The 24713-nt window shown below is 41.0% G+C and overlaps 1 protein-coding gene across 2 annotated transcripts; it reads right to left on the bottom strand.

Annotated features, from left to right (window-relative positions):
* Nucleotides 1-2361: 2361 nt before the first annotated feature.
* Nucleotides 2362-19758, bottom strand: smpd2b (sphingomyelin phosphodiesterase 2b). Of its 2 annotated transcripts, none has more exons than XM_010899250.4 (11): nucleotides 19534-19758; nucleotides 18508-18654; nucleotides 18297-18393; nucleotides 17079-17155; nucleotides 15849-15942; nucleotides 15667-15756; nucleotides 15444-15526; nucleotides 9238-9370; nucleotides 8960-9064; nucleotides 7400-7574; nucleotides 2362-4215 (listed from the first exon to the last, which is right to left on the bottom strand). In XM_010899250.4, the coding sequence occupies exons 2-11, from the start codon at nucleotides 18555-18557 to the stop codon at nucleotides 3791-3793; spliced, it is 1329 nt and encodes a 442-aa protein (XP_010897552.1). In that variant the 5' UTR covers nucleotides 18558-18654; nucleotides 19534-19758; the 3' UTR covers nucleotides 2362-3790. The 2 variants fall into 2 exon arrangements, with proteins under 2 accessions (XP_010897552.1, XP_010897553.1); XM_010899251.4 differs by having other exon boundaries at nucleotides 18508-18651.
* Nucleotides 19759-24713: the final 4955 nt, after the last annotated feature.

Genomic DNA, 24713 nt, shown 5'->3' with positions numbered 1-24713 from the left:
ATTGACATTCATGTGCAAATCCAGGAAGTAGTCACACTACATCACATCACACATTTGTACACTTTAATATTACAATAATGTCCTAACATTTTTCAATTAGAATATAAATACGATCAATGGTAAACCAGTAAAATATAGCCTGAAATGGGTCTAGTAGATCTAGTAGGTTGTTATTAGCTAGTTACAATTTAACTAGCTTAAGATAGTTCAAAGAGATTGCCTGAATACGTTATTCAACAAGCCTACATTCATGAAGATAGATACATTACATTAGGAGTGTAATATAAAAAGGTTATAATATATAGTCAAACATTTCCATCTTTCATTGCACTAAACTGAACCCCCTGACAAAAGCATGAAAGGGTTACAGTTCAGTTATTTACCACTTTGAAATGGACCACCTCTGCATATGCTGCCGAAGTTGAACTGGCCTTCATTATACAGTACATTAAATTTAAAGGGAAGTACAACAAAAGCGTTACCTTGCATTTCGAGTGCAAGTTTCTATACTTGATCTTTACAACAAATGTGTGTCATTATATATTTATTGGATTCTGAACACACTACAGGAAAAGGGTAATGCCTTCAAATCTCTACCTTATGACAGTGCACCAGTCAAAGATCTGATTGTCTCGTCCAACACATCCACAATAAAAGCCTGCTGCAGTTTAAATGGAAGGTGGAGCTATTTATCTGGCAAGACGCACTGCTGGATTTGAATCAAAAATTTACCCTCTAAATTTACCCACATTAACCACACCGATGTTGTTAAAGGTCTTGAATAGATAAATACCTTGCTGTAGTGGCAGCAGCTTGTCTTGCCTTTTGATTGGACATCCAGAACTGTTAGAATATACAGTGGGTGTAGAAAAGAATCACCCCCCTTTAAAATAATCAAATTTTGTTGCTTTGCAGCATGAAATGAAGACATACACAGTATTTCCGCTGTATTTACTCAGTGCAACTTATAACATCCAAGTGAAAGATATAACACCAACATGTCAGAAAAACAAAACAAAAACAACCACTGAGTTGGAAAAAGGATCACTCCCTTGTGTCAGCATTTTGTTGAACCACCTTTTGCTTTAATTACAGCCTTTAGTCTGTTGGGATATGTCTCTACTAACTTTGCACATCTAGACGTTGCAATATTTGACCACTCTTCTTTGCAGAACTGCTCAAGTTCAGTTAAATTTGATTCCACAGATTTTCAATGGGGTTTAAGTCTGGGCTCTGACTAGGCCATGCAAGGACATTCACCTTTTTCTCCTTCAACCACTGTGTGGTCAGTTTTGCTGTGTGCTTTGGGTCATTGTCACGTTGGAAGGTAAATCTTCTTCCCATTGACGACTTTCTGGCAGAGAACATCAGATTTTCCTCAAGAATTTGACAGTATTTTACCCCATCCATTTTTCCTTCTAGTGCTCCCTGCTGCAGAGAAACAACCCCATAACATGATATTACCACCTCCATGCTTTACTGTAGGAATGGTGTTATTTGGATGGTGAGCTGTATTGGATTGGATTTTCGCCAGATATATCGTTTGGCGTTGAGGCCAAATAATTCAATTTTAGTCTCATCTGACCATAACACCTTTTTCCACGTGGCCTTAGAATCTTCAAGGTGCGTTTTGGCTAAGCTCAGTCGTGACTGCAGGTGGCCTTTCTTGAGGAGTGGCTTTTTTCTTGAAACCCTCCCATACAAGCCACATTTGTGGAGAATGTGATATTGTTGTCACATACACATAATGACCACTCTTTGTCATGAATTCCTGCAACTGCTTCAGAGTTGCTGTAGGCCTCTTGGTAGCCTCTCTGACCAGTCTCCTCCTGGCTCTTTCATCCAGTTTGGAGCGACATCCTGACCCAGGGAGGGTCTGTGTTGTACCAAATACCTTCCACTTCTTAATTATAGACTTCACTGTGCTTCTAGGCACTGATAAAGCCTTTGAATTTTTTTTTTATCCGTCTACTGACTTGTGCCTGTCCACAACTTTATCCCAGAGATCTTTTGACAATGCCTTGCCACCCATAGTTGATTGTTTTCTTCAGTTGCACTACCAAGGACTGAAATGCTTCAGGAAAAGCTTGTTTCATGCGGAGTTAATCAAAATGACCACAGCTGATCACAGTTGAAAGTCAATTGGCTTTGTATGCTATTGAGAAGGGGATTAACTACAACTGGTTGGGTTTACAAGTAATTTTTATTTTTTGGGGGGGTGATTCTTTTTCCAACTCAGTGATTCTGTTTTTTTATTTTTAATTTTTTTTTCTGACAAGTTGGTATTTCACTTGGATGTTATAAGTTATACAGCTGAATAAATACAGCTGAATAAAACAACAAAAAATGTGTTTGTTTTCATTTCAGGCTGCAAAGCAACAATGTGATTATTTTAAAGGGGGGTTATTCTTTTCTATACCCACTGTAGCTTCCACATATCCAGTCCTCTCAGAGCTATGGTAAGTTCAACCATCCATTCAAAAAAAAAATCTATTACAGTATGCATCTACAGGGAGTGGACAAAATAACAGAAACACCACGTGGAAAAGGACTGTTACTTATAATTACAAACGCATCTTGCAGAGGTTACATTAGGTTGATGGCCAATTAACATTATAGCTGACACATTTACTAAAGAGGTTTGACAATTAGCACTTTGATATTTGAGTTTTCAAAGCAACGAGGCAACTACCAGAGTTCCAAAAAGGCCAAATAGTCAGGGCCTGAATTGCAGGTGCATTTGTTTAAAAAAAAACTAAACTAAAACGTATCAAGGGGAACTGTCTCAAACATCATGACAACAGATGCCAAACATGGACAAATTGCATCGGCAAAGAGGAACAGTCAAAGCTGACCAATAGGGTTAGAAAGACACTTCAAATAGTTGCTCAATGCGCCAAAAGTACAGCCTTGAGAATGTCCACAGAACTGTCTCAACAAAAACTGTACATCATGAGCTTCACAAAGCTGAAATTTATGGCAGGGCAGACATTTAGAAAACTTGATAACATGAAATGCCATCCATGGCCCCCCAAACATCTTTGTATGTTTGAACTTCTTTCTGGAGTGCAGTGTGCAAAGTAGATTTCCACAACCTTCATCCCTCAATGACCTCAAGGCTTTTCATCATGAAGAATGGTGAAATATCCTACTATACACAGTTCAGGACTTGTATGACAACATTCCATGGACTGGAGCTGTTCCACTCATTAAGTCCTTGAAATTAACATATTGTTAGGTGTTTCTGTAATTTTGTACCACATGTACCATTCAAGACCATTCAGATCTAGAGGCATGACTACACTACAGTGGAAGGTGCCATAGGGCAACTGGGGATTAGATGTAATGTTAACAGCACACAACAAAACACAGCTCCACTAACAGAGGTTACAGTCCGACCCTGAGTTGGACACTTAAGCTGCTACAAGCCAAAGGAATTCATGAAACATTTGAAGTAATTGGTCCCACCCACAACGTGAGCGGTGGAATGCAAATCAGAACTGAGAAACCCAATGCCAATGCCGTCTTCAGATATGGACTCCTAGAAGAAAAAAAAGCTGCTACAGAAAGGGCAATCCATACCATAGCGACTGGAATTTACAGAAGTTGCAAACCAACAAGCACGTGAGCAAAGCCTAAGAAAGGTATTTTACTTTTGGTTGTCATAAGGGCAAACAGTATGATGCATGCTTCTAGTGCATAAAACAATTGAGTTGATTCCAAGGACCTCTTCAAGAGTTCCTGACAGTGACGTATAACCCACCCCGCTCCCAGAAGCATTCTCCTGCCTCTATTCCTCTGGCGTCAGAGGACAAGTGTCCTGCTCATCCAGTGGCCTACAAAGAGAGTTTAAAGGGTGGGTCTGAGGGAATCCTTTCAGCCTCTCCTGGAGGCTACCCACAGCCAGCCTCATCTGGTCTTCGGCCCCCTGCAGAGACTTCAGCTCCATCGTGTAGAAGACGTAAAACAGGAATGCGATGAGCAGGATGGCAAAGCATAGCGCCCCCAACAGGTAGAAGGATGTCCGGGGGAAGGGCTGGTCGGCTCCCAGGGCCAGCCAGGGAACGGCACCGATGGCCAGCTCCAACAGCAGCAGGGCCAACCCCATCACCCCGGTGCGGGCCGCAGTGTAGCGCATCCTCTCGGCGCAGTGCAGACCCACCTTCACCTCTGTGCGGGCCTCCGTCACCATGTCCACCAGCTCTGCCAGCTTAGCTGAGGGAAGGGGGTGAAGAATTAACAAGACAAACCCTCGGTCTTCACACCAGAATTGTGGGTTGTTATACCAAAAGGTAGTAGTGGGTATTATCATTAGGTTTTTGACTACTTCAAAAGATTGCCGACAGAGTTGTTCTGAACCTCTTACAGTTTTTCCCAATGGTTTACACACGAAAATTGGACTTTGAAATGCAATCACTGAAATCTGAAACGCATGTACCAAATCCCTAAACAAAGTCTGCAAAACTGCATGCAAAATTCCTAATGAACTCAGATTTCAATTCCATATCACACTTTTGGCAAAACACTACACACAGTTCTCTATATTAGGCACAACAAACATTTTTAATCTCTTTAGTCCCTTTGGAAAGCAACACCAATCACAATGCCAAGCTCTATACACCAATTGGAAACACTCTCCTCACAGGTGTAAACACTAGTTGCTGAATTGTTCACTCAGAAACCAGAGCTATAAAAAAGCACTAAAAGCACTATAAAAGGCCACAGATGAGGTCTCCTGTATTTGTGGAAAATGGAAGTCAATAGTGAAGCAAGAGCTAGAGGTCAAGGAGTGAGAGTAAGAGTAGGAGGACGTGAAAGGACAGTTGTCTCAGATGAGATCACAGCCACATTTGTTGACTATGTGCTCAACCATGGATTGAGTATGAGGGAGGCTGAGTTTAGCCCAACCGAAGCTGCTACACAGCTGCATCTCTCATCCGTATTTTCAGAAATGAGAACCGGTAACTACCATCTACACTATGCACTACGTGTGTATACTGTAGTATACTGCAGTCCAACATGTCAGTAGGCCTATGTTACTTAGTTGTTGTTGGCCAATGCTTCAGTAATGTCATTTCATACTGAAAGAAAACAGATTATTTTTGCAGCTGTAACCAGTCATATCACATTTGTGAATCTTTGGCAGAACTGAGAGACGGTCAGGCCATGGTGGAAGACACTGGCTGTTCACACCAGAACAGGAGAACGCTATTGTGAACATGGTGGGGGCAAACAATACCATTAGACTATGAGAAATCCAGAACCACATAATTACAGACAACACAGTATTAAATGAGATTCACCAGGTGGACAACATTGGATTGTGTATTACAGCGCAACCAAATCCGGATGAATCAGGACTACAGGGTGCCATTTGAGCAAAACTCAGAGAGGGTTAAAGAACAGTGCTATGAATATGTGCCCTGTAAGTACTATACTGGGAATTTACTATCAGCCCTGGACAGAGTAGAGGGAATAAGACCATGTGAATGTCCCTGGACAGAGTTGAGGGAATAAGACCATGTGAATGTCCCTGGACAGCATGGAGGGAATAAGACCATGTGAATGTCCCTGGACAGCATGGAGGGAATAAGACCATGTGAATGTCCCTGGACAGCATGGAGGGAATAAGACCATGTGAATGTCCCTGGACAGCATTGAGGGAATAAGACCATGTGAATGTCCCTGGACAGCATGGAGGGAATAAGACCATGTGAATGTCCCTGGACAGCATGGAGGGAATAAGACCATGTGAATGTCCCTGGACAGCATGGAGGGAATAAGACCATGTGAATGTCCCTGGACAGCGTTGAGGGAATAAGACCATGTGAATGTCCCTGGACAGCGTGGAGGGAATAAGACCATGTGAATGTCCCTGGACAGCGTGGAGGGAATATCCCCATGTGAGCAGCCGTTAGCCAGCAAGGAGTCCTCAATCGCCATGACAAATTTGGTTCCTACAACACCACCCTTCTCATCACATTCCAGGACACACTACATCCTCATTTCAGCTGAGCAGAGGAGTGGATGAGAGCAGCCCAGGCATGTTGTCATCAGGGACAGCGTGAGTTCCCACACGGCTACTCTGGTCCGCAACGGATTCAACCACCCACAAAATATTGTTTTATACCTCCCACCATATTCCCCATTCCTAAACTCAACTCAAGAGATGTGTCCGGCATGGCTATGAAAGGTGTATGACCGCCATCCCCTCACACGCATGTCTCTCCTCCAGGCAATGGAGGATGCATGTGGTGAAATTGATGTGGGGGCTTTCGGCGGCTGGATCCGTCATGCCAGAAGATTCTTTCTCTGCTGTTTAGCCATGGAGAACACCGCTTGTGATGTAGATGAGGTGCTGTGGCCAGACCAAAATAGGAGGCAGGATGCAGCCTAATTTATTTTGTATTACATTTTGCATGTTTTTGTCTTTTTGCATTTTGAAAGAATGAGACACTTTCATTGTACAGAAAACCCTATCTTACTGAATGTTTTGACTGGTTATCTCCTGTTGGGTATGGAACGTGTTACATACAAAACAAGTGTTCAGAAATAGTGCATTTCAGAAAATAAACGGTAATGTTTTTGTTACTGTATTGCGTGTGTGTGTTTACATATATTTCAGTAGGTGTACATTACTGTAACAATCTTTTAAACTGGCTACAGTATATCACTGACAATTCACAAGACAAATCTACTCATGGGATATTCATAGTGTTTCATGTTGAGGCCATCAGTGTGTTGTTGGTTGGTAGATAGATCTATACATATGATGCGTGTCAATTTGATGCAAAAAAACATTTTGGAAAGGGAAAAAACTATTTAGAATTTCGTGTTTGCTTTTGCTAGAGATTTTGAATTTTGAGTTTATGGTTTTGTGTTCAGAGTTTTGGGAAACTAATGGGCCAAAGTTTCAGCAAGTGTGTGTACACAGTCAAGAAAAACTATAAGCCTTTTGTGGCGAATTACAAGGAGAGGTGAGGGGAGTGGTAATTGAAGGAAGGTATCTTGCGGCTCGTTGGCTCCACCCCCGAGCCTTATATGGACTTCCTCTTCCAACACGGACAGGCTGGGATTAATTGGGTAATTAGGTATTGGAGGGTAAAAGGGAAGCAGCTAGTTTTAGAAGGAGAGGATAGAAGAAGGTGGGACAGCGTGTAGAGAGAAGTGACGAGAATATAGATCTGTGCGACTACTTGGTGTGACCTGGACTGGCTGACTAACCCCCTGTGTACCGAACTGATTTGGATGAGGACCTGTGGATAGAAGACGATGAGAACGGAGTGTGGACTGTGAAACAGTGGACGGTGAAGTAGTGGCAAAATCCCCTCCTACGCTGTGAATTGTCGCACACCGGGCTTGCCACACTTTGAATGGTCAAACTGTTTTGGATGTGTACCTGAAGCGCAATCCAACTCTTCTCTGGTTTGGTCCCCTCCAGCCTGCTGTGTGGTAGTGTGAAGCTCCAGCTCAGCGCTTAATGCCTCATGATCAGAGTAAGGGAAGGGGTGGCCAGGGACAGAACCCTTGGTGGTAGCCAGAGACACACAGCGGAGAGACACCCTGCCCGACCCCTGGGAATTACACAATGAGTATACAAGATGGCCCTCAATACAATGAGCAATATCTCATCCATTTCCAATCATCTAATCATGTAGGTGCATTTAATTGTTTGTAGTTTTTACTTTATCAATGTTCCAAAAAAGCTGGGACGCTGCGTAAAATGCAAAACATTTATCCCTATGTTTATTTTTCATTTCACAATGCGCCAAATGTTTTCAAAGGGTGACAGGTCTGGACTGCAGGCAGGCCAGTTTAGCATCAGTTTACTATGGAGCCAGGCTGTTGTAATACGTGCAGAATCTGGTTTGGCATTATCTTGCCGAAATAAGCAAGGCCTTCCCTGAAAAAGACGTTGTCTGTTTGGCAGCATATGTTGCTCCAAAACCTGTATATCTTGTTCAGCATTAATGGTGCCTTAACAGATGTGCAAGTCACCCATGCCATGTGCACTAATGCACACCCATACCATCACGGATGCTGGCTTTTTAATTGTGCACTGACAAGAAGCCAGATTGTCCCTCTCCTCTTTAGTCCGGAGGAACTAAAATTTTGATTTGTCAGACCACAAAACAGTTTTGCACTTCGCCTCAGTCCATCTTAAATGAGTTCAGGCCCAGAGAAGGCAGCTGCAGTTCAGGATCTTGTTTAAATATGGTTTATTCTTTGCATGGTAAAGTTTTAACTTGTGTTTGTGGATGCAGCGACCTACGGTGTTCACAGACAGTGGTTTTCAGAAGTGTTCCTGAACCCATGCAGTGATTTCCACAACAGAATCTTGTCTGTTTTCAATGCAGTGCCACCTGAGGGCGCAAAGATCACAGCCATCCAATACTGCCGTGATCTTCTGCCTGGTCTGTTGTATACAGAGATCTCTCCGGATTCCCTGAATCTTTTAATGATATTATGTACCGTAGATGATGAGATCCCAGAACTCTTTGCAACTTTACATTGAGAAACGTTATTCTAAAATTGTTGCACTATTTGCCTGCGCAGTCTTTCACAGAGCGGTGAACCCCTCCCCGTCCTCACTTATGACAGACATCCTCTCTGGAATTATCTTTTAATACTCTGTCATGTTACTGACCTGTTCTCAATAGACCTAATTAGTTGTGTGATATTCCACCAGGTTTAGTTGTTTAGCATTACACAACCTTTCCGGTCTTTTGTTGTCCCTGTCCCAGCTTTTTTTTAAATGTGTTGCTGGGCATAAATTTCAAGAAACAATAAAATGTCTGTTTCAACATTTGATGTCGCCTTTGTACAATTTGAATATACTGAATATTCCAAATATTTCTATTAAATATTGGGTTTAAATAATTTGCACATGATTGCATTCTGTTGTCATTAACATTTTATGAGGCGTCCCAACTTTTTTGGAAACGAGGTTGTACATCACCTTATACAGGATGTAGTCTATACGGACGCCGTTCTCAAAGGGGCAGAGCTCTTTAGGATTGATGAAAGGGTTATCAGCTATAAGAGTTATGCCGCCCTCACAGCCCTATGGAGAAAAACAAAAAGATTCAAACCCTTTCAATTCATTTCAATAGGCATTAGAGGGAAGTACACAACAAATCAAATTAACTATAATCTACCGGTCCTCTGCCAGACCGTTCAGTTAAATTTCACATTAGATAAGAATGGCCCTGTACTGTCCTGGGGTGACCATCATACATCAAACTTAGCAGTCTCTGTGTAACCGTCAAGGAGGCCTGTGTATGTCCGTAGCAAGCGGGTCCCAAGGTCCTGAGGATGCATGTTCAGATCTCCGCCCAAAATTACCAGGTCTGCTCCACTGGAGGTATGACTAGCAGAAAAAACAACATGAAACCCATGCAAATAAGACTGAAATGACAACAGCAAGAACACCACTATGCAATGCGAAGGAAATCCACTCCAGGCTTTTCCCAGCCCTCCCTATTGAAAAAGAATAATATTTATAACACATTCTGGTGGAACATACATATTCATTTTGGAGGTGGGGTAAAATGTTGTGTGCGCTGCAGGGATATGGATCAATACCAGTGTGACGGAAATCTCAGTGTCTGGATTGCTACACTGATTGCATTCTGTGAGAGATGGACTGATAAAGCTGAGGCAATCAAACCCAACTGGGAGAGTAGAAATCCAGTTGAAGAAGAGGACTTCTCCCCATGCAAATCCAGTAATTGGTAAACAAAGAACCAAAAAATGTTTCATTACTCCAACCTTTTAAACACTGAACAGTAGTGGCATCTGCTGGTTTAAAAAAAACATTGCACATTTAATGTTTATATGGATGTCTTTTCCCTCGATATACATGAAAAGGTTGAATTAGTTAGAATGCGGTTCACATCACAGATCCCTCTTGCCTTTCAAATTACTCTTTTTTTACTATGCATCTGTTAATGTTTTGATGAAACCTTTGTACCTAAATTGGTTAAATAAGGTGTCCAGTAGAGGTCAGTGTTTGAAAGCACATGGGCACCAAAGAAGCCTGCATTTTGCAACAAGCATGAAACAGCATGTGATCAAACGAGACTTTGGACATCATTAATCAAGTGCTATTGTCACTATTGTTTATTTTTAATTATTACCAATTGTCGTTGTTACACTGCTGTGATACTGTGACAGCACCATTCAGTGGCCCTTGAATTCCCAATGAAAACTGACGGCCAGGACCAAGCCAGTTCAGAGCTATCTCAGGTTCAACCATTGGTTCTGGGCCCAGCCAGACTTGGTATTGCAGTGGTAAAGGAGGAGGTGGCAAAGGAGGTGAGAGAGAGGATCTATACAGTGAACCATATATGCACCAGCCCACTTCCTGTCAGTTCCAAACCAGGTGAATGACAGGAAAAGCCTCTGACCAAATGCATTGATTCCAGGTTTTACTATACATAGCCAATGAATATGGTTCACTTCTGACATCTGATGCTATTAATAAAATGTATGCAGCATGAACTGAGGCTAGAAAAACAGCTTGACGTTCTGACTGGTAGACTTAAGCAGTTGAGGAAATTGTTTAGACAACTTGTTAGAAAAGCAAAATCTACTATGTAAACACACTGATTATAATGGGGATACAGCCAAATTCTGGAAACACAAAAACAGTGCCTCCACTTAAACTGCCTAGATACATAGATTTGTACTCTGGACTCATTACTGATAAAAAAAAAAATTATTTTTTGAGGCCTTTAACCATTCTGAACAGGGCTCCAGTCTAAGAATTTCCACTGGTGCCACTGAGTTGTTCAGTTGGTTGCCCCAGCCCACAAAGAAATATTATATAATGACTTGTGTAAAACAAATGTAATTTGTAATTTAGTTTGTATGTAAAAATGTATTCAGTAAGCCAGTTGACTGTATGTTTAAACTGTTGCTCCTTACTTCTATGATTAGGCTACTAACATTGGTCTTTATGTTTTTTGTGAAGAATGTAAATGTCTCCCCGAACAGAGCACTCAACAAGAATTCTAGATTTCAACATGACCAATAAGGATCGTGACAAGTTAAAACTGAAAACCCAAGTCAGGATTCTAAATACAAGCCTCGTTCAGAATAAAGAGCTACTGTTAACATGTTTAAGACTTCAAGGTTCAAATGAGTTACACTTATAACAACTGAGCATACAAAAATAAAATTTCTTATTGCATTTAAAACTACAGTAGGATAGAGTGGGAGCTTGGTGTAGAATAATCTCGGATTTAAACTATAAAAGGCATATTACAGTTATTGAGTGTCGAATTTCGCTATAATCTCAGTATCCTCGCTCACTTCTCATTATCGCTCTGTCTCTTTTGCAACTTGACTTTGAAAATGGTCACTGTGCAGCAAATAGTTGCCTCCATTTCACGCGCCTCCAGGATGCTGTTACAGTTACGCCCTTGTCGGGAGGGAGAGAATTAATCATACGTAGCCACACACACACAACTTCAATCAATTAGTTCTTATTAATTGATTATTCTATTAGAAATTCTATTTTCTCTGTATGATGAATACATTACATGTACTAACAGACATGTCTTCCCTAGCCAACATCCTCTGTCTTTTCCTTATCTGTATTCAGGGACTGTAATTAGTGGAATCTGTGTGCAACCTTGCTTTTAGTTGAGGACAGATATTCCTAAGACAATAGGTACCCATGTATGAACTGTATTATGGACACCAATAAGAGTGTTTGAATTGCATTACGGACACCGATAAGAGTCTGTATGAATTGTATTCTGTTTATTGATTAGAAAACTGCTTAACTGGTATCCAAAACCCAGTGTAATAAATGAACTGTGTTAGACTAGCCTTGAATTTGCTTTAGACTGTTCAGGGACGCCAAGGATAGGCAAAGACCTAGGTCAGCATGCTTTGTTCTTAGAAGTGATTGCGGCCACAACAAAAGGCGCCAGGTCTGAACCCGTTTTATTTTTATGTTTCAATGGCCCAGCAGCAGATAGCTAGAAGGTGAAGTTGCTGATCTCTTCTGTTCCTTCTGTCTGGGGCAGAACAGAAGCAAGAGATAGCACAGATCAGATGGTCTGTTAACTTGGACCTAAAACTGTGGGTGCCATGACAGTATAGAGGTCTATCTTATTTGTATGATGACTTGATTTCTTGTATGAATCTTGAGCATAAGAATTGATAATATAATGTAATAATATTTGGGGAACTGACAAGGAGGGGTATGAAAAAGTAAAATGTGACTTCTAAACACTTATCATGACATTACTTTGTGTTAGTCTCTGTACTCCTACTTCTGCTGGACACTTGTTCCCGTATATACGGTATACACAATTAAAGATCTGAAGCAATCAACTTCTACACAAAATAGAAAATACTTTTACTTTATACTTTGCAAACTACCACAGTATCAGGAGAATAATTATTTACTTTACAGTTCAACTAAATCATGAAACTTGGAATGAATAAAAAGTAGCTTCTAGTGCAGTCAATTAAAATGTAACAAAAAAAAACATGAAAAAGAAAATCTGGAGAGAACTCTGAGAAACCTACCCCAAAAGAAAGAGAAAATCAAAGTAGTCTTCTCACAGTTCATTGTGATTGCTTTTCTAGGTGTACATTACATGCACTGCTCATAACAATTAACAGAACACAATCATCACAGTATAACACCAAGTAAATTAAACTTCTGGAATATCAATCTGTCAAGTAAGGAAACACAAGCGATTGTGAATCAATGTCACCTGTTTTGGTGCAAATGAAAGTGACAACAGGTGCACTGGAGAGGCAACAGCAAGACAACCCCCCAAAAGGGAATGGTTTTGCAGGTGGTGGCCACAGACAACTGCTCTCTCCTTATCCTTCCTGACTGATTCTTCTCTAGTTTTGCTTGTGTCCTTGTCACCACTGGTAGCATGAGGCGGTACCTGCAGCCCATTCAGGTTGCACAGGTAGTCAAACTTCTCCAGGACAGCACGTCCATACGTTCTGTCACAAGAAGGTTTGCTGTCTCTCCTAGCACAGTCTCAAGAGCATGGAGGAAATACCTGGGCCTTTACACGAGGAGAGCTGGACAGGGCCAAAGAAAGGCATCCACCCAGCAGCAGGACCGGTATCTGCTACTTTGTGAGAGGACGAACAGGAGGAGCACTACCAGAACCCTACAAAAAGACCTCCAGCGGGCTACTGGTGTGCATGTTTCTGACCAAACTGTCAGAAACAGACTCCGTGAGGGTGGCATGAGGGACCGACATCCTGTGTGCTGACAGCCCAGCACCACGCAGCTCGACTGGCATACTGGCAGAGAACACCAGAATTGGTCCGCTATTGGTGCCCCATTCTCTTCACAGATGAGAGCAGGTTCACACTGAGCATGTGAAAGTGTCTTTTTATTTCCTTTATATAGTTCCATTACCTTGTTACACAGGTCTTTTGACAGTTCTTTTCTGCTCCCCATGGCTCAGTATCTAGCCTGCTCAGTGCATCCACAAACTCATTGACTATTTATACACATACTAATTGCAATTTAAAAAACCACAGTTGTGGGAAATGTACCTTTAATTGCCACTTTCACCTGTGTGTGACACCTTGTGTGTCTGTAACAAGGCCAAACCTTCAAGGGTATGTAAACTTCTGATCAGGGCCATTCAGGTGATTTCTGTTATCATTATGATTTAAAAAGGAGCCAAACAACTGTGATAATAAATGGCTTCATACGATCACTATCCTTAAATAAAAGATCAAAATCAATGCCAAATGTTCACAATTTCTGCCAGGGTGTGCAAACTTATGAGCACAACAGTACATTCAGCGATTTCCAGACTTCACGTTAATAGATCCTCTGGAGCAGATGGATTCTCCTCAGAACGGCATAAGACATTTAAAGAACTCATACCTGGTCTGCTTAAAACACTCAATCGGGCAATGGAAAAGGGTCAGATACCCATATAAGCCATAATTTCGGTGATCCCAAAGGAAGGAAAGGACAAACAGGAGGGTGTCTCATACAAGCCTATATCTGTCCTTAATGTTGACCATAGATTATACACGTATTATATCATACACTTAATTATATACTCAAGGGCTATTTGACCAGGAAGGTGAGTGATGGTGGTGCATCAGATGACCTGGCCTCCACAGTCACAGGACCTAAACCCGTTTGAGATGGTTTGGGGTGAGTTGGATCACAGAGTGAAGAAAAAGCAGCCAACAAGTGCTCAGCATGTGGGAACTCCAAGACTGTTGGTAAAGCATTCCACTACCTTATGAACATGGTTGAGAGAATTCGTCAACAGTAAAGAGGCGACTCCGGGAAGCTGACTTTTTTTTTTTTCAAACGTCCTCTGTTCAGTGTCCATGTTCTTTCAGTGTCCATGCCCATCTTAATCTTTTCTTTTTATTTGCCATCTGAGATATGGCTTTTCCTTTGCAACTCTGCCTAGAAGGCCAGCATCCCAGAGTTGCCTCTTCACTGCTGACGTTAAGATTGGTGTTTTGCCGGTACTATTTAAGAAGCTGCCAGTTAAGGATCTGTGAGACATCTGTTTCTCAAAGTAGACACTAATGAATTTTTCCTCTGGCTCAGTTGTGCACCAGGGCCTCCCACTCCTCTTTCTATTTTGGTTAGAGACAGTTTGTACTGTTCTGTGAAGGGAGTAGTACACAAAATTGTACGAGATTTTCAGTTTATTGGCAATTTCACACATGGAATAGTTTTCACTTCTCAGAAAAAGAATGAGTTTCAGAAGAAAGTTCTTTGTTTTTGGCAATTTTGAGCCTGTAATCGAACCCACAGTAGCTCACGTTCTAGATAATCCACTAGTCTAAAAATTGCCAGTTTTATGGTTTCTTCAATCAGCACAACTGTTTTAAGCAGTGCTAACATAAATGCACATTGGTTTTCTAATGATCACACAGCCTATTAAAATAATATACTTGGATTAGCAAACACAGGACTGATGGTTACTGATAATGGGCCTCTGTACACCTATGTAGACATTCCATTACAATTCTGCTGTTTCCAGCTACAATAGTACACTGTATTTCAGATCAATATGATGCTATATTACTGGACAAGAAATATGTGAAAGTGATCTCAAACTTTTGAATGGCAGTGTAAATGTATTTTGATTTAATACTTTTTGGTTATTACATGATCCCATGTGTCATTTCACAGTGTACGTCTTCACTATCATTGTACTGTACAATGTGGAAAACAGCCAAATAAAAAAATACCCTTGAAGGAGTAATTGCTTCCAAACATTTGACTGGTACTGTATTGTTAGTGCCAGTGCTACCACAAAAAAAAATCTAGATACACTACTGAAAATATTTTTTGCTAAATAAAATATGACGAGAATTAAAATGTTTCACTGTAACTAATGCTGGTTTCTCCTGAAATTAAAACCACTTTATAAGTAACTATCACTTTCACTAACTGTTGGACTTACCGTATGAAATGCTGCAATTCCCAGGCCTGCACCACTCTGTGAGGTAAATAGGAATCCTTATCCCTGCAGTACTCCGCATGCAGCTGGACGACATGGAAAGAGGACACTGCGTCACTGGTAGATGTCACCTCCAGGTAGGGGTTACCCATAGTAATGATCTTGAACCTGTGTCTCAGGAAAAAAATCATATTTCTGTGCGGACGAGAGGTTCTGATAACCTTACGTGTGTGACATAGACGTGTGCTGTCAGTCTGCCTATCTTCAATATGACCACCCCCACAGCCTTGCCGCCAAACCAGTCTCCATGGTGGGCCTGGAATCACAAGACAGGACATGCTGAAAGGACCAACCACCCACAACAAACTCATCATACTGCATACAACACCCAAGGACCAGCCTACTTACCATGTATGGGTAACCGTTTAATGAATAGCGGTAAAGAAATGCATCGTGGATTCTATGTCTGGAAAACGTGGCCAGTCCGCTGCCTATGACTCCACTGGAAAGGACAAAGAGATAAGAATACAACACGCAGTATTGGGAAACTTGTGTAGGTAGCCACATGTTCCTTCAGACAACTTCAGACAGCACAAGGGCCCAAAAGAAAGGGATTGATGTTCATTATGAGGTTATGATGTTGGTACAGTCCAAGTAAAGTGTTTAGGCTAGTCCCATGTGTTGCCTAAAAACTGCAGAATATTTGACATAATAGGTAAGTCAACTAGACTATTCAATTATACAGTGAATATACATAGTCAATATAAGTGTAGGCTACCTCAGGGAAAAAAAATTAAGAACTAGCCAACTAAGATCTGCTGCCAAAATGTGTTAAAATCCTCCACTCTTTTAGTGAATTACTGAGGGGATTAGAAATGCAAGGCCTTAGATATAATCTAAGTCATGTGCCTTGGTATGGAGGTCAGGCAAGTATTAAGATCAACTTGGAGAAATTCCATTGGGCAATACATCTTCATGGGCTAATAGCTAATCTTCATGCTTTGAGGTAATTCTCCCACAAAATGATTCTTACAAGTGAATAGTAAGGATGTACAAACTGGAGTTATCATGTAATGATTTCCCCACTGAAAAATGTATATACAAAATAAATAAGAAATGAACACCAGTAAAGTAGCATCATAACGTCCTGTATTTTTACAAGCCTTTGTAATTGCTTGCTATCCTCACTTTCAAAAACTAGAAATACTTTAAATGGGTTTTTGAGGCATTATGTTTCTTGTGTTTGATAGCAGAATGCAGAATACAGTAAAGAACACAGTCAAGGATTTGTGCGTTTGTCCTTAATTATTAGGTTTGAATGAGCAACTTAAACTTGAGTCTGATTAAAAATATATTTTAAACGTGTGTCCTAAAACTTGGGAGGGATTACATGAAAAACAAACTAGGTGATATAGGACTTAACCTAACATTGCAGGTGGAAAACAAAACACTTGAGCTGCGTTCCTTTCTGGTCCTCAAAAGATAAGAAATGGTTGGGGAAGGACTGCACTGTTCAACCAATCCAGAAAATAAGGTGGGGGAGTAAAGTTGACATACAGTTGCTTGGAGGCCAAAATATGGGGAACATGAAGCCAACAGTTTGAACCAGACATCTGGGTTGAAGAATATAAAGTTTACCTTTTGAAGTAATGGGAGTGGGGATGGCTGGAGGAAAGTTTCCTTTTCAAGCCAAGGAAGTCATTTTCACTCCAGACCTGAAAAATAAACCCACAATTTAATTGGGAACCCGAAGAAATTTAGTAAAATGAGTGCAGTAAGTGAGGCATCACCACAACAATTATTAGCCTAAGGACAAGTGTTGAAAAATTTGGCTTGAGAAGGATTGCTTTGGGGTGAGTCTGTGGTTATATACAGTATCTCACAAAAGTGAGTACAACCCTCACATTTTCACAAATATTTGATTATATATTTCACTACAATGTAAAGTAGTGAGTGTAAAGCTTGTATGGCAGTGTAAATTTGCTGTCCCCTCAAAATAACACACAGCCATTAATGTCTAAACCGCTGGCAACAAAAGTGAGTACACCCCCAAGTGAAAATGTCCAAATTGGGCCTAAAGTGTGAATATTTTGTGCAGCTACCATTATTTACCAGCACTGCCTTAACCCTCTTGGGCATGGAGTTCACCAGAGCTTCACATGTTGCCATTCATGGTTCCCTCAAGGAACTGTAGCTCCCCAGTGCTGGCAGCACTCATGCAGCCCCAGACCATGACAGTCCCACCACCATGCTTGACTGTAGGCAAGACACACTTGTCTTTGTACTCCTCACCTTGTTGCCGCAACACATGCTTGACACCATCTGAACAACAATAGTTTTTTTCAGATCCTCAGAGAGTTCGTTGCCATGAGGAGCCATGTTGAACTTCCAGTGACCAGTATGAGGAAGTGTGAGAGCGATGACACCAAATTTAAGACACCTGCTCCCCATTTACACCTGAGACCTTGTAACACTAACAAGTCACATGACACAGGGGAGGTAAAATGGCTAATCGTGCCCAATGTGGACATTTTCACTTAGGGGTGTACTCACTTTTGTTGCCAGCGGTTTAGACATTAATGGCTGTGTGTTGTTATTTTGAGGGGACAGCAAATTAACACTGCAATAGAAGCTGTACACTCACTACTTTACATTGTAGCAAAGTGTCATTTCTTCAGTGTTGTGAGGGGTGTACTCACTTTTGTGAGATACTGTATATATATGATCTATATCTAAGGGAAGTAAGACTACATTGTTGGCAGAATGCCCAGACAGTACAGACAACCCAAAAAGTATTCAAAAGAGCTGAAACATTGTAATGTGTGAGCATGAGTGTGTACTTGCACCAGGACCAACCTCTTGCAGCAAGACAATATCATGCTGCTCTCTGCTCAACAGCTCTCCAATCATGGCATAGCGTTCCAGGCGGTGCTTGCTGAGGTAACGGATACCCCTGAGAAAGAGAAGGGGGGAAAAATAAGGACAGACAACATTACCAGAACCTATAGGCCTAGAATTTAAAAAAATGCTTATCCAGCACACTGTAAAAAATAAATACTGCACTAACCAGCAGTTGAGGGAGAACACCCGGAGTCTGATGGTGTCGTGGTCAGCCATAGTAAGAATAAATGAGCAGTGATGGTGGACTGCAGCAGAGACCAGGTGACTGGGTGGTTAGGGCAAGTCCACAGGGGTCAGCGGCAATTAGGCCCTGCTGTTGTGGACAGATGCAAGTCCCTGGTTAGGATCAGCAGTGAGGAGGACTATGACACAACAAGACATCAGCAGAGCTGACTTGACCGTCCACTTTCAGGCTAAATGCGCTATTGCCATTCTAAGCAACTAGTATTGTTCACTGGCTGACCTGACCTTAGCCAACACACTGCTGACATAGGAGAGACACTGACACAGTATACAGGAATGGGGGCAGGAGAAATCCCAGCTTCAGCAAGATTAGCTAACACGACATAGAAAGGCATTTTTCCTAAATGACCATGACTATTGTAATGTAATATCTAATGGTCTAGAGACAGTGGCGGAAAAAGTCAGAGTGTGTGTGTGTGTGTGTGTGTGTGTGTATGCGTGCGCTGTATCTTGCTTTCTAAACAGTTTTGCATGTAAGAATGTTATGTATTCAAAACAGAAGACCTTGCCAGTAACATAAGCTTAGGACCCTAAAGTTAGTCAGAGCCAACTACCTTATCTAGGCGCCAGTACTTTGCTAGCCATATATCATTACTGAAAAGAGGATACGTTTTAAAATCGGGCTGTCAAACATTGGAATTAACATTTTTAGTTAGACGCCAGTGAGTTCGAGAGACATCGTTTTTCAGGGAGGAGTCCAACTTCCTCTTGTCGACACGCTTGCTACCAATTGTTTGCAATAGGAACCAGAAATAATCTGTCGAAGTTAGTGCACCATCATCAACATGGCAACAACATAAACAACGGAACCAAAATGGTATTTACTTTGGTAGCTAGGCTGATTTACACAAACAATATTGAACCAGTCCATTAAATAAATAGCTACAAACCTGCTCATAATTGTATCTACAGTCAGTAGTTATTTGGCCAAGGATTTCAACGAACTTACCTTCAACGCAGGCTAGCTCGCTAGCTGTCAAATACAGTACGTTTAGTGCTGGCTGGAGTAGGTCACATGTCGCATGCTGACAAGCACATATCTACTTGTGTTCGTTTGTTTTATTTACCGACAAAAAGCTTGTTTCCAGTCTAGACAGGGTTACTTATCATCTGTTCTATATAATCTGGTTTCCCTCATCCCTGCCATACTTCACAAGATATATTAGAGAAAAGAGAAACACTACGGCATTGGTCAGTTCATGGAGGAGGAACGCATCGTGGTATACACCCAGCACATTTTGGACCAATTGCGTTAACTTTTTTAATAATTAAAACGTTTGAATCTATGAACTTTTAATTATATTCGAAAGCTCGTAATGTCTCGATTAGAAAACGTTACTATAAGCAAGTAATTACTCAGATATCGGAAATGTTTGCTTATGTTATACGTCGTGCTAATGCTTTATTTTATCAGTGCAATATGTACACATTTTTTGTTCAGGTTAGCAGTATGTGTGTGGCGTGGGGACTATTTTCCTCTGTTTGAGAAGTGGAGACAAATGTCCCCAATTTGAATCTTCTGCGGGGATTCACTGGGACAAAAATTCTGCCCTGGCACTGTAGCCACATAAACCCAAATTACTACGCCTGCACCAGTGGCGTCATTAGGCCTGGGCGTCCGGGGCTATAGGCCTATATCCCCGGGTCTTTTATTGTCATAATTAATCTATAATTCTGATCGCGAATTATGACAATGTAGACGTATAGGCCGCTAGCGTGTACATCGTAATTTTCCGCATGTATATTCAAAACTCTGTACTTTCTGTCCCGGATGGAGTGGGGGGTGGGCTAAGGCCCGAATGTATTGTGATCCTAGAGACGCTTCTGGCCTGCACATCCCCATCCACAGACAAATGCATTCGGTACTTCTGTTTGTGTACTGATGGTAGTGCTACTAAAATAATATATAAGCAGAAAAGTTATGTAAACCTTTAATCTATAAGTGACTGATAGATGATGCTCACTACTTTTTAAAGGTTACATGTTTATAACAAATGCACACATACAGTACAATATGTAAAAAACCAATGGCTGTGCATCTGAGTCGTTTGCACCGCTGTTGTGTGCTGTCTGTCTATACATTTTATCTGCGGTCACTGTCATTTAACAGTATGTTTCTCTTTGTTGTCATTGTCTGTTTGTTTGGTTCCACTTGTTTGTCTTTGTTGTCATTCTTTATGAAGTTTGTCTGCCTGTCTGATTCTCCTTGTTCCTCTCTGTTGTCACTGTGAACTTTGCATGTCTGTCTAATTCTCCTTGTTATAATGTACAGTTAAGTTTTAATGAATCTACTTGAAGATATCATTAGGATTATTGACATATGTGTTCCCCTCTACTCTAGAGTTAATTATAAACCCCAAGTATATTTGTGTATCTCATTTTCTTCCTGCCTGTACCACACTACTCCCTGTCTCTGCTAGGCCTACATTAGCATCCTTTCTCACAGCACTGGTACTAGAAGACCAGTGGACTCTGACTGTACTGATTCCAGCAACATCCTAGTTAATGAACACACAAAAAAATTAAAATAATACTTGCATGCTGTTCCTATTGACCCACTGTTAAGTAATTTAGCAACAAGTGGCTGGCTGTCAAAGTATATTTGTCAGATGCCCAGAGTATAGGATTTAAACATTGCAGTAAAATGCTTTCTCACCGACTGCTCTCAACACTGGAATACACATGAATACAAACAAGTATTAATACATGACTTGCTACATGTGTTCAATGTAAAGTTCTGTACAAATGTTTAGAATATTAGATTAGATTAAACTTTACTGTCATTGAACAGTACGAGTACAGTACAATGAAATGCACATAGCATCTAACCAGAAGTGCAAATAGATGAGGGCTGGAAATGTACAAGTATTAAGTATTGTGTATGTTACAAGTAGAATGTACAATCATCTAAAGGATTATTAGGAACACCTGTTCAATTTCTCATTAATGCAATTATCTAATCAACCAATCACATGGCAGTTGCTTCAATGCATTTAGGGGTGTGGTCCTGGTCAAGACAATCTCCTGAACTCCAAACTGAATGTCAGAATGGGAAAGAAAGGTGATTTAAGCAATTTTGAGCGTGGCATGGTTGTTGGTGCCAGACGGGCCGGTCTGAGTATTTCACAATCTGCTCAGTTACTGGGATTTTCACGCACAACCATTTCTAGGGTTTACAAAGAATGGTGTGAATAGGGAAAAACATCCAGTATGCGGCAGTCCTGTGGGCGAAAATGCCTTGTTGATGCTAGAGGTCAGAGGAGAATAGGCCGTCTGATTCAAGCTGATAGAAGAGCAACTTTGACTGAAATAACCAATTGTACCAACCAAGGTATGCAGCAAAGCATTTGTGAAGCCACAACACGCACAACCTTGAGGCGGATGGGCTACAACAGCAGAAGACCCCACCGGGTACCACTCATCTCCACTACAAATAGGAAAAAGAGGCTACAATTTGCATGAGCTCACCAAAATTGGACAGTTGAAGACTGAAAGAATGTTACCTGGTCTGATGAGTCTCGATTTCTGTTGAGACATTCAGATGGTATTGTCAGAATTTGGCGTAAACAGAATGAGAACATGGATCCATCATGCCTTGTTACCACTGTGCAGGCTGGTGGTGGTGTAATGGTGTGGGGGATGTATTCTTGGCACACTTTAGGCCCCTTAGTGCCAATTGGGCATTGTTTAAATGCCACGGCCTACCTGAGCATTGTTTCTGACCATGTCCATCCCTTTATGACCACCATGTACCCATCCTCTGATGGCTACTCCCAGCAGGATAATGCACCATGTCACAAAGCTCGAATCATTTCAGATTGGTTTCTTGAACATGACAATGAGTTCACTGTACTGAAATGGCCCCCACAGTCACCAGATCTCAACCCAATAGAGCATCTTTGGGATGTGGTGGAACGGGAGCTTTGTGCCCTGGATGTGCATCCCACAAATCTCCATCAACTGCAAGATGCTATCCTATCAATATTGGCCTAGATTTCTAAAGAATGCTTTCAGCACCTTGTTGAATCAATGCCACGTAGAATTAAGGCAGTTCTGAAGGCGAAAGGGGGTCAAACACAGTATTAGTATGGTGTTCCTAATAATCCTTTAGGTGAGTGTATAGCTGTGCAATGAAGGCAAATACAGTGCAAATGGCAATTCTAAAAGAGCAATGAAGGCAAATAGGAGAGGGCAGAAAAAATATATATATAATGTGATGCTGCATTTTTTTGATTTCTCAAACTTTTTCAATACTGCCTTTACTTTTTTATGGTCAGTTATCTAGCTATCGTTTTCTGTTCTGACTATATTAACCTAGCTTTACAGACAATCAGCTCGGGTTGCACGCTCTCTGATGACGTGTTTGATTTTGACACAAAGTCCCAATTTGAGCAACCTTTGATTGGGCCGGCAAATCTTGGGACCAGGCCTGGCCGTTTCCCACTGGGACAAATGCGTAATATGGATTATTACAACCACAGTGAAATTGTGCAAGTCATGAAAACCCGTCCTATGCACCACCGGCCTGTAAAAATAATTTATTTATATATATTTCAAAAGAAATCTGATCAGCCCACCTGATCTTCAGCCAGAAGTATATTCTTTAGAACCTCTATACATAGTCCACAAGAAGGAGGTAAAGTTACCTTTACAATGGACATTTGGTGGATATTTGTTTTCTCTTGTCAATAGCTATAAAGTTCGAGCATTCCATGATTTTGAAAATTACAAGTTTTGAATCAGGATAGGATCGACTACAATCCACACCTTTTATTTTTTCAAAATCTTTAAATATTTTTGAATTTAAAAGTCAATAGCTCCCACAAAGTGTTGTAATAATACAAAACATACATAGTCTGCATTGGGGAAGGATGTACTACAATCCACAGCTTTTAGTTTTTCAATAAAGTAAATTTCTAAATGTTGTTTTTCACACACACACACACACACACACACAAAAAGAGCAGGCAAGCAAGCACAGGGGAAAGAGAGAGAAGGTAGAAAGATCCATTTGAACAAATACTGTAGGTTTGGTTATCTGTATCTCGCAATGTCTTATCTCACAATGCTTTAGAAACTTAAGTCTAAAGTCTGCCTGTTCCTCTTTGGTTTTATTTCAAGAGTACAACCTACCCCAGGCCTTTTTAGATTTTCTTTAGCTAGGCTACAACAGCAAATAATATGAAGGAGACTGCACCTCACCAGGAATCTGTCAAGGCTGTGCACATTGGGAAAAAAATTAATTTTATTAGGTTAAACTATTTTCTACTTCAAGGGCATGCAGTTAGGCCTTAAAAATAATCAGATCATTACAAAAACAGTCAGGGGTCAGCTAATTGTTCTCTTTTGGTATCATTGAGCTTTTTATGTTTAGAAAACTAGTGACAGTAACTTGAACATCAGGATTTCTTGTCCTGCACAGTTCTACTTCAAAGCGAAATAGGGAACTTGTTGGCACCATCTAGAGACGAAGACAAAGAAACACATGTAGGACTTTCTGCAGGGCTCAGCCGGCATCCTGTACAGCACAGCAATGTGAGCGTGAAATCCTTGAAAGAATGTTTGTGTTGTCTGCTTAGGTCCAGCTAATGGGAGAGCATATAGGATGAGATGCAGAAGTGTGTGGGTTAATAAAAGTCCCTCATGTTGGAAAATGTGTGATAACTATTAGATCAAGAGACCAGCACTCAGTTTATAATCTGAATCACCAAAGTTACAATCCAGAAAAATAGTTTGTGAAACATTTGTGAAAAGGGGACCATGGCACTCTCTCAGATGTTTAGTTTAGCAAGTCTACACTAAAAGGTAAACTGTTTGTAAGATGGAAAAATGGAAAAATGACAATCTGAGCCTTGATTCAATGGCTGAGTTGAGGATTCCATTCACCCTTGCTCCCAAATGAAAGTAGATGTAATCACTAAAATTCAGTTTGACACATGGGAACCAGTCCAGAGTTTAAAACTGTCATGAGACAAGCTATTCTGCAAACTGGACAGAGGTTTCACATTATGTAACATAATTCCCCTGAAAAACAACCACAATTACACACACATGGGTACCACACTGTTACACACTGTTTGATGTGGCAAATGGTCTGTATATTTTGCTTCAGAAGTTCTTCATTTCTAT

This window comes from Esox lucius, chromosome 17 (genome assembly GCF_011004845.1).
Source record: "Esox lucius isolate fEsoLuc1 chromosome 17, fEsoLuc1.pri, whole genome shotgun sequence".
Classification (NCBI taxonomy): domain Eukaryota; kingdom Metazoa; phylum Chordata; class Actinopteri; order Esociformes; family Esocidae; genus Esox; species Esox lucius.
Note: the sequence above shows the minus strand (reverse complement) of the source record. Positions and strands in the feature narration are given on the sequence as shown.